The sequence below is a fragment of the Phaseolus vulgaris genome, chromosome 5, assembly GCF_000499845.2.
Source record: "Phaseolus vulgaris cultivar G19833 chromosome 5, P. vulgaris v2.0, whole genome shotgun sequence".
Classification (NCBI taxonomy): Eukaryota; Viridiplantae; Streptophyta; class Magnoliopsida; order Fabales; family Fabaceae; genus Phaseolus; species Phaseolus vulgaris.
The window spans coordinates 36,162,986-36,174,272 of record NC_023755.2 but is presented as its reverse complement, the minus strand read 5'-3'; the positions used below and the strand labels follow the sequence as shown (position 1 = coordinate 36,174,272).

At 33.5% G+C, this 11,287-nt stretch overlaps 1 protein-coding gene across 1 annotated transcript; it reads right to left on the bottom strand.

The window, feature by feature from the left end:
* Positions 1–9,902: 9,902 nt before the first annotated feature.
* On the bottom strand, positions 9,903–11,287 carry LOC137835637 (protein CENTRORADIALIS-like). The gene is made up of 4 exons (XM_068644233.1): positions 10,978–11,287; positions 10,823–10,884; positions 10,508–10,548; positions 9,903–10,376 (listed from the first exon to the last, which is right to left on the bottom strand). Exons 1-4 carry the CDS (start codon positions 11,182–11,184, stop codon positions 10,156–10,158), a joined length of 531 nt encoding a protein of 176 aa, XP_068500334.1. The 5' UTR covers positions 11,185–11,287; the 3' UTR covers positions 9,903–10,155.

Here is an 11,287-nt window from a genome sequence, read left to right as displayed (position 1 = left end):
TATAATTATATTATATAAATAAATAAAGAATAATGCTCATTCCATTTGACCAAATAAATTTTGGGATTAAATAAGTTTCTTCTTCTTTTTATTTGGCCAAATAACTTTTAGGGTTAAATAAGTTTTTTCCTTTTTTGTTATTTCAAGTATTATAATGATTTTTTTCAAATTTTTCCTTCTACTTTTGAATATTCTTGGCTTGTCCCTTTTTTATGAATATTTAAATACTCCAATTTATGTACAAAACGTTAAAAAAATCACAAATTAAAAAGATTAAATTATAAGCATACATATCCGAGTAGCACCAGTGATTAATACGTATAACTCTTAGAATAACAAAATAAAACTCAGTTGAATCGAAGTTAAAGTGTAAGAGGCAGAGAGTTTCTTCATGTCACATGTTACTTTTGGTCTAACAAGTTAATTTTAATTAATGTTATATCTTTCACGATTTAAAAAGTAAGCTAGAGAGAGTGAGCTGCTTCTGTGGGTAACACGTCGTTCTTCTTCATAAATTTTCCAAACAAGTTCTTTTATATACTTATTATTATTAATATCATTAATATTATTATTAATTATTGCTAATATTTTTAATATTATTATTATTGTTAATATTATAAATATTACTAATATCATTAATTAATAAAAATATTAATATTAATATTATTATTGATATTATAATAATTAAAAATATTTTGTATGTAATAATTTATATAAGAATACAATTTGTATGTAATTTTTTTTATAATTTTAATATTATAATTTTTCTTTAATAAATTAAAAGAAATAATTAAACTGAAATCAATTTTCTAATTTAATTCTAACAATGTAATAAATCTTAAAATTATTTCAATTCTCTATATGTAAAAAAATTTGTATGTAATGCTCACTTTACAAACATATCTAGATGCATATGTAAAAATCCGTATGTAACGCTCACTTTACATACGGATCCAAATCCGTATGTAAAAATTCGTATGTAATGCTTACTTTACATACGGATCTAGATCTGTATGTAAAAATCCGTATGTAACGTTTACTTTACATATTGATCCAAATTCGTATGTAATGCTCACTTTACATACGGATCCAAATCCATATGTAAAAATTCGTATATAACGCCACTTTACATACGAACTCAAGTAAGTGTTTGATATTCAATGCAATAAATGTGTAATAATGACATACATATTTTTGAAACTTGTGCTTATTTATATGTCTGTGATGAGTCTTGTTAATGTTGAGATTCACATATGAATCATGATTAAAAGTATATAACTTATCTTCTAATCTTAATAATTTTAAACATGTCGATCAATAACAACCAAATTACAGAGAAATTTGGACTGGTTACTACCGGTACAAGTTACTTCCTTATTCACGAGGAGAATTCCCCCGAATTACTTTACTCATATATGATATGAATATATAAAAACCTTAGCCTGTTAAATGGTATGCACTACATAAATTATGTGTCATCATTATAGTCATTAAGAACTAAATTAGTTTTGGAAAAATTACACACATACTGTTAACCATATTGTAACTGTATAACTGTTGCAGTTATAGCTCTTAAATATATATCCTTATATACCCTCTGTAACAAACGTTTTACGAACAATATAGAATACTTTCTCTTTCTTTCTCTCTCTTACTTACGCTTCATGCATTGCACTTATACAAACATGGTATCATGAGCAAATCTTAAGTTTTTTTTTTTCGTCATGGCTACTTCACCGTCCACTCCTGAGTCATCTTCTACGTCTTCTCATCGCTCTCTTCCTCTGGCCATGACCTCCATTCATCAGTTTACAACACCGATCATGCTTAAACTAGATGAAGATAACTACCTTCTTTGGAAACACCAGGTTCTTGCTTCCATTCGAGGACTCAAACTGAGTCATTTTCTTGACGGTACCAATGTCCCGTCCACAACTGCTTCTTCCGCTGCAGACAGTTCTTCACCTTCTGATGACTCTTTACGCTATCAACAACAAGACCAGCTTATCATCGCTTGGCTTCTTGCATCAATGTCTACACCCATTCTTACCAACGTAGTGGGTCTTGATACAACTGCAGATATTTGGCGCTGCCTTGAAACTCAATTTTCCTCTCATACTCGGGCCAAAGTTCAGAAACTCAAGCTTCAGTTAAAGACTCCCAAGAATGACAGATCTATTTCCTCATATCTTCATGATATCAAGAACGCTGTCAACATGCTTGCCGCGATTGGTGCCCCTGTTTCCATTGCAGATCACATCGACATCATTCTTGAAGGCTTGCCTGAAGAATACAATGCTTTTATCACTGCCGTCACCTCTCGCACTGACCCCTACACTATCACTAAGATTGAAGCCCTGTTGTTTGCTCAAGAAGATCGATTTACCCGGTATAAAACTTCTCACTCGTCTTTTCTTCAAGCTAACACTGCCTCTGTTGTTTCTCCAAATCATTCCAAGTTTCGCCCCACGTTTCCCAACTCTTTCGGTGGTGGTCGTGGCCCACCTTCTACATACAACTCCAATCGTTTTCATCGTGGAAAACCTCGGCCTTCACAATACACTTCTTGGAACTCCAATCCCTCGTCATGGAAACGTAACCCTGTGCGCTGTCAAATATGCTCCAAACTTGGTCATACTGCAATTAATTGTTGGCACTGGTCTGATCGTTCAACACCACCATCCTTCTCCGCAAACACCTCTTCCTTCTCTACACCTCAACATGATGAACCCTCTTCCTCTCTTCTTGGTTCACCATCCTCTTTGGATGATCCGTTATGGTATCCAGATAGCGGTGCTTCTCACCATATCACAAACGATCATACTCTGTTCACTACTCAACAACCCTATCAAGGCCATGCAAACGTCAAACTAGGTAATGGTGCAGGTATGAAAATTGCTCATATAGGTTCTGCTTCATGTATATCATCTACCTCATGTACTTCTTTCTCTTTACATGATCTCCTACATGTTCCTAACATTACTAAAAATTTGCTCAGTGTTTCCAAGTTTGCTCGGGATAACAATGTATTTTTTGAATTTCATCCTCATTCTTGCTATGTTAAACACCAGGTAACCAAACAGATTCTTCTACAAGGCACTCTTAAAGATGATCTCTATATCTTCCCTGACCTACGCTCCACTGTTTTTTCTGCTAACTACACTTCTTTCAAATCTGCAAAGCCTCCTCTTCATCTTTGGCATAATCGGCTTGGGCATTGTAGTTTTTCTGTGATCAAAACTATTCTCAAACATTGTGACATTTCGTGTAATGCAAAACCGATTTTTTGTGATGCTTGTGTTAAGGGCAAAGCCCATCAATTGCCTTTCTCTTTATCTACAACTGTGTATCATCATCCTTTAGAATTGATCTATATTGATATTTGGGGACCTTCTGCTGTTTGTGCTAATAATGGTGCCTCATACTACATTTCGTTTCTCGATGCATACTCAAAATACACATGGATTTATCTCTTGCATACTAAATCTCAAGCTCTTGCTGCTTTTGAACGCTTCAAACTCTTCTCTGAAAATCAAATTGGTTTTAAAATAAAAACCATCCAAACAGATAATGCAAAAGAATTTGTTGTTTTTAACACCTTTTTACTCAAACATGGTATACAACATCGTTTCATATGCCCTCACACTCATGAACAAAACGGTGCTATAGAAAGAAAACATAGGCATATTACTGACATGGGGTTATCTATGCTTGCTGCTGCTTCTCTCCCTGTGAAATTTTGGGCTGAAGCTTTTATTACTGCCACCCATATAATCAATGTTCTCCCTTCCATTGTTTTAAAGGGTCAAACTCCGTATGAACTTTTGCTTAACACTAAACCTGACTATACCAAATTTAGATCTTTTGGATGTGCTTGCTACCCTCTTATGCGTCCCTACAACAAACATAAACTGGATTTTCGTTCTGCATGCTGTTTATTTCTTGGCTATAGCTTACACAACAAAGGTTACATCTGTCTGTCTTCCTCTGGCAAAACTTTTATTTCCAGGCATGTGGTTTTTAATGAAGATGTTTTTCCATATTCTAACCCTCAATATGGTTTTTTACCTGCTCTGTCAACTCCTTCTATTTCTCCTCCTATACATCCTACTCTAACAGTTTTATCTTCACCCACTCACTCCACCATCGCTACTTATGCATCTCTGCCGACCTCCTCCCTGCATCTTCAACAATCTTCTTCTTGTTCCACTGCTCCCATCACACGTAATAGCTCACCCACTCACAATATTCACCCAATGAAAACCAGAGCAAAAGCAGGTATTGTTAAACCCAAAATTTTTTCTGCTCACATAGACTCTGGTTCTCCTGAACCTACTACTGTAGCTGCAGCCTTCGCATCCCCCCAATGGACTCAGGCAATGAATGATGAATATCGTGCTCTTATCACAAATGGCACATGGACTCTGACTTCACTACCTCCGGGTGCAAACCTTGTTGGCTGCAAATGGATTTTTAAACACAAGTTCAATGCTGATGGTTCCTTTCAGAGACACAAAGCCCGGTTGGTGGCGAAGGGGTACAACCAATCTGAGGGTCTAGATTACTCTGCAACCTTCAGCCCAGTAGTTAAACCTACTACCATACGGGTTGTGCTTGCTCATGCTGTTTCGTCTCACTGGCCCATTCATCAAATCGACATTAATAATGCTTTTCTCAATGGTGACCTACATGAACATGTGTACATGCAGCAACCTCCGGGTTTTCTCGCTACAAATCCAAAGCTTGTATGCAAGCTTCACAAGGCAATATATGGGCTAAAACAATCACCTCGTGCTTGGTTTCAGAAGCTAAGTCACACTCTCAACAATATTGGTTTTCGTTCAACAATCAGTGACCCTTCCTTATTCGTTCGCTTCACTAACTCTTCTACATTGTTTGTTTTGATATATGTCGATGACATAATTATCACTGGATCCTCCTCAACTGCCATCACGTCCCTTATCACCACTCTCAGTTCTCACTTTGCTCTCAAAGACCTTGGTCCCCTCCATCATTTCCTGGGTATAGAAGTCTCTACTCTTCCCTCTGGTCACTTACATCTGTCTCAACGACGCTACATACAAAACTTACTCCACCGCATAAATATGTTGGACTCTAACCCCCAACCAACACCTATGATATCATCCTTAAAGCTTCCCAAGGACGCCACTGCCGCTGTTCCTGATCCCAGCATGTTCCGCTCTGTTGTTGGTGCCCTTCAATATGCTCTCTTCACTCGGCCTGAACTCACTTATTCAGTCAACAAAGTTTCGCAGTTCATGCATAGCCCCCAGGAACATCATTGGAAAGCTGTCAAACGGATTCTCCGATATCTCAAAGGCACGCTGCATCATGGTCTCCTCATCAAATGTAGCACCAACACCGATCTCATGGGGTTTTGTGATTCAGACTGGGGAAATGATATTGATGATCGAAAATCCACCACTGGTTACTGTGTCTATTTTGGTTCCAATATTGTCTCATGGTCATCTCACAAACAAAAGGTTGTTTCTCGAAGCAGTACAGAGGCTGAATATCGTGGGATAGCAGCGGTCCTTACTGATATCATTTGGCTTCAATCCCTACTCTCTGAGCTTCGCATCTTCACCTCTGTTCCCAACGTTTACTCTGATAATCTTGGAGCTGTCCTACTCTCAGCAAATCCCATTCTACACTCAAAAACGAAACATTTTGAGTTAGATCTCCATTTTGTTCGTGATCACATTCAACACCAACGTGCATGCCTCACCCATATTCCAGCTAGATTCCAAGTTGCTGATATTCTCACAAAACCCATTTCGGGTGCAAGTTTCACTACCTTTAGAGATAAACTTATGGTTTTGGATAATCCAACCCTAAGTTTACGGGGGGCTGTTAACCATATTGTAACTGTATAACTGTTGCAGTTATAGCTCTTAAATATATATCCTTATATACCCTCTGTAACAAACGTTTTACTAACAATATAGAATACTTTCTCTTTCTTTCTCTCTCTTACTTACGCTTCATGCATTGCACTTATACAAACACATATATATACAGAAAATAGCAAATTTGAAAGAGTGAAAATGAAAAAATTCATGGAGCTGGTAACATTCATTTTCTTTAATTTCTTCCATTTCAATTTTGCCTGCCTTGTTTCTCTGACACTATACTGAAACAAGGATTTGTTATGGTAACGTGGATAGTTTGGAAAACGAACAACGGATCAACTTTTCAGAGGTAATTTATGAGTTATAAAAGAAATGAGACAGAAGCAGAAGCAGAATAGCAGAAGCAGGAGCAGTGTAGTGAGTAATTTGTGCAGAAGAAGAAGAGAGTTATTGAAGAGCCCCTAGATTTGATAGAAGGAAGCAGGAATATGATAATAATAATAATAATCATAATAATAACAGTAACAATAACATGGTAGTAGGTGGTTCATAGTATCTTTGAGGATCATTGTCTGGTCTTATTCAATTGTACATACATGTATTCATTATAATTACTATAAAGTTGCTGACAAAGCAATGTTCAGTTCAGTGTACCCCAACACTCAATTATTCATGGCTGTCACTGATAAACCATTAAACGATGTACAGGGGTGAGCCCAAGCTTCCTTCAGCTAACCACAATATTTATTTATTTATTTCATTCAAAACTATTTTCTCTCTTAACTTTTCTAGTTTTGCTTCCTTTAAAATTTAGATAAAACTAATTTTTCTATTTCAAATACTTTTAAACGAATTTTATCTTGATGGGAGTTTTTTCTGTGTTAATACTAGTCTTAATTTTAGTTAATAAAGTAATTATAAAATGACAGTAGTTGTTTTTCTTTTTATGGGATATTTAAATTTTTAATAAATTATAATTTAATTAAATAATATTATATATTTTTAAATTAATTTTTAATATTTGAAAGAAGATTTTAAGAATTTTTACTTAAAAGAATAATTATTTTTAGTATTCATGTGAGTGTGTGAGAGATAAAAAAAATGTAAGATGACACTGTTGAGAGGAGGCATAGAAGAAAAAAAATTCTATATTAAAAAATAAAAATAAAAATGAAAAGAGATTTCAAGTAAATTAGTAAAAGATAAAATAAAGAGAACAAAATTAGTGGCCCATATATTAAATATTTTTTCAAAATAAATTAAAAGTACTAAAATAACTTGTATATTAAACAAGGTCAACTTATAAGCTATGTAACACTAACTTGTAAATTTACTAAAGTAGTTTGCAAAATACAATTTTAAAATAGTTATTAAAAAATTGACAAATTTATTATATTAGATAAAGTGTTAAAATAATAACAGTGTGTACTTTAACATTTTACTCGTACGATTTAGGGAATATAAACAAAAATAGAACTACATAGAATGATTTATTATACCATATATTATAGGATCACAATGTTAAGTGGGTCGTTATAAAATAAGGCAACACAAATTCACTAATCTAGTCTCATCCTCCATAATTCACAATTGTGTTGGTTAACAGTTGGACGAGTGCTACTCATTTATTTATTATTATAGTATGACTTTTATTTTATTTTATTTTATTTAAAAAAATTGAATTTAATGTACTAAAAAAATAATGTTTTATTTTAATCATCTAAATAGATTAATATTAAAAGTGATAATGAATTTAGTTTTAAATAAAGTCTTATATTTAAATTTTGTTTAAAAAAATTATATAAAAAAAATTCAATAAGATACTCATTTAAAAAATAGTTATTTTTATTAAAATATTTTGTAATAAAATTTTGATAAGATACTCTAATACAGAGCAAAACAAATTAATTATTTTTAATCAAACCTTCGAACAACACTCATACTTGAATTCATATTTTTATCTTAATTGAATTAATTAAAATAGAGATCAAATTTAAATTCTACTTTTATAAATAATAAAATTTTATTTTAAAAAAAGTATTTCCTAATAACAACTAACTCGTAGACCCGCGAACTACTCTTATGGAAACGTACTAATAAACTTACATTTTATGGGTCAAACACAAAATCATTGGATTGGTTTACAGAGGAATTATTTGTTTGAACTAAATAAAATTCTTATATAAGAATAAAGTTAATTTCAAACTCCAAATAATAAAAATAACTATTCTACACTATTTTTTAGAATAAAATAATAATTTATTTAAGTGTGAAATCAATATAACCATCTCAATACTCTTTACTTAATTGTCAACAAACTTTTTAAAAGGAGTATTAAAGACACGTATTTAATTATATTTCTTTCCTCTGTCACCTCATTTCAGTAAGAGTGATATTTCTTTAAATAAAGATTATTTGACACCCAAAATAGTAACCCACTTTCATTTAACAACCCTTTATAACAATATAATAATATTTTTAATTAAAAAATAAACTAAATATAATTATATTTCAGTGCTCATTACCTTTTAGGTTGGTTTGAATAAGAAATTTTAAAATTTAATAAAATTCTTTACAGATTTTATTTTTTATCAGACGAAAGATATAACTATTTTTTCATTAGAGACGAAATATAAACACGGTTTTAAGATTAGAGATCAAAACCATGGTTTAGCCCTATCTTCTTTTTCTTCGAAGGTTTAACTCATGGATTAGAATACATAATTAAAATGTGTGGACTTCATTATGAAATATAAACTAATGTCAAAGAGTATAAAACACAACACATTTTCAGCCCTATGATGTGTGAATAGTTGAAGGGTTCTTTTTGCTTGATTCCGATGCAACCAACCAGAACTGCTTTCTGCAGGTCATAGTCCTCTTTTAACGGAAATGTCCTTGGAAGTTCAGTACATTGAGATCATTCAATAGCCAGAGGTTGAATCAAAGTACATATCAATGACAGAAACATAATTTGACATTGATTTTTTAAGCAGAGCTTTGCATGCAGACAAACAGTGTTTAGTTTCTACAAAAAAATCTTAACAGTGTTTATAGAGTTATATATTATTTATGCAACAATGTACACACTTTTACAGAAAAAGTTATAAAGTACAAATTCTCAAATAGAAACGAAGGCTTTCTTTTAAAAGAAATATACTATTTTCCTATTCAAACGATGGAAGTCTAGAAGTAATTTCTCAGTTCTAACAAGAAAAGGATATGTTGTGTTTCCTTTCTGGTTTTCCCTTTTATACCATATTTGTTGAATACAGTTTCCATTCCAATAATTTGGCGAAAGTAAAGTGGAAAATAAAGTGTTACTTGTTATAGGTAAACACTGTTTAGATTTGTGGCTAGGGTTTTAGGGAGTCAGAAATTCGGAATTGTGTCTGCTACGCATGCCTATTTTTTTTTATCTATCGGTTAATATTGCTCTGCACAGAGGGTAGTGAACTTCAGAATCTTCTCCCTTAAAGAGTGGGATTTATAAATTATGGAGAAAGAGAAAAAGGGTCATTCCTTGAAGTCTTTGAAGTTAGAGTAACAACAATAACCTTTCATTTTTGGATGTCGTTTGATTTCGTTCCGTCCCAGAATCAGAGAAAAAGAGGTGTTGACATCTTAGTATAAGTACGGTACCATAATACATTAACAACTTTGGTTATTATGGATTCAAATCAAATTTATAACAATAAAGAAATAGAAGAGTAAAAGAAAAGATTGAAAAAGCAAATACCACTCCTCAGATGAATCAATAGAAATATTGGATAAAGTAGAACATTACAAGATTCTTTTTCATATTATAAATACCTTGTCTACATTAGCATTTTTCTATTGCCTATTTATTGCCTACCAACTTTTATTGTTGTAGGAATCAAATGCAATTAACATATTTTAACAGCTTAAAAGTTATGTGCGTGTTGTATTAATTTTTTGAAGTTTAAAAAGTTAAGAAAACGATTATTTCTTAATCAGCTAAAACATGCACCGATTAATATGATAATAACTTGCATGGTTACTCGGACATATATAATTTAGGAGAAAGTGAAATAGAAACTTGAACAGTTACAAACTGAAACCACACCAAACTAAAAACAAGAATGTTGGAAGGATAGTTGATGGTAGGAGTTTGAGCATGCAAGTTCGAATTTAACCAGACAAGGTGCCCCCACACCCTTAGAAACCTAGACTTATTTGGTGGACACTACCATGGTCCACAGCTACATAGGCTTTACTAGTGATAACCACAATGTGGCACTTTTGTTGGTTGGTTCATTATTCAACGTCTTCTGGCAGCCGTTTCCCTTTGAGCATTGAAAAACACAGCAGCCACAGGAAGCCCCAGGTCATTCTCCTCTGCAAAGCTCCTCGTGTTAAAGAGGTCCCTGGAACTTGGTACTTTCATCACTGCCTGCCTGCACTTCTGCTTGAAAAGCAGGAACACAAACCTATGGATTCCTATGTTTGGCCTTGGAATTTCATAGTTCACCACCTCATTTCCTGTTCAATTGCATGTTCAAGGGGAAAAACATATATATGGATTTTTATGAATATAATAAAATTAAATGAAAGTTATATATATACTCTCTCTGTAAGTGTGCATGTGTCTATAATAAGATTCAACATCTTACCAAATGTGGTGTCCGTTGTGCCTGGGATGTCTGTGACTATCCTGTGAGTTATTAAATATGGTCAGACACTTTGTTTCAGATGAAATTACCTATGCATGTGGTGCATCTGAAGCTCTTCCTTATGCATGTGTATGTACTTTACTTGATTCATTACAAGCAAAAAGAAAGAAAGAACTAGAGGACATAGTGGTAGGGTTGATAGTGTGTTTGAAATCATAAAATCTACACCCAAGGAAAACAAGTCAAGAAAGTTATAAGCTGGAGTGAAGACCTAACTCTGCATGTGATGGTTTATGTATTTATTTAGTATCATACCAGTGCAAGTGTTCCCTGAGATATGGATCACTAGGGCCTGGAACGTCTGGATCTGTCATGACCTGAAAGAAAGCCATGGAAATGGAACAGTGAGATGCATGAAAAGATTGAAGAGATGCATGAGAGTGGATTAGTTTGGTGAAAGAAGTAGGTACAAGAGTGAAGAAGGATCTCATGTCGCCTCCACGAATCTGAACCTTAGGCTTAGTGGTTACTGAGGAAGGAAAAAACTCATGACCATTGTAGACCTGCTTATTGTTGTAGGAGACAGTGATTTTCAGAGTTGTAGTGAAAGGATCCACAACATCTCCAATCACCCTTCCAATAACAAGAGGATCTGTTGATATCATATTCATGGCCATGAAAGATCAGTTGAAAAGCTAGCTAGAGTTTGAAGGTGGGAGTGAAGTTGTGGCAACCAAATAGTTGATGTTGTTGCTTTTGAGGGCTTGGTGTGTGTGTGTG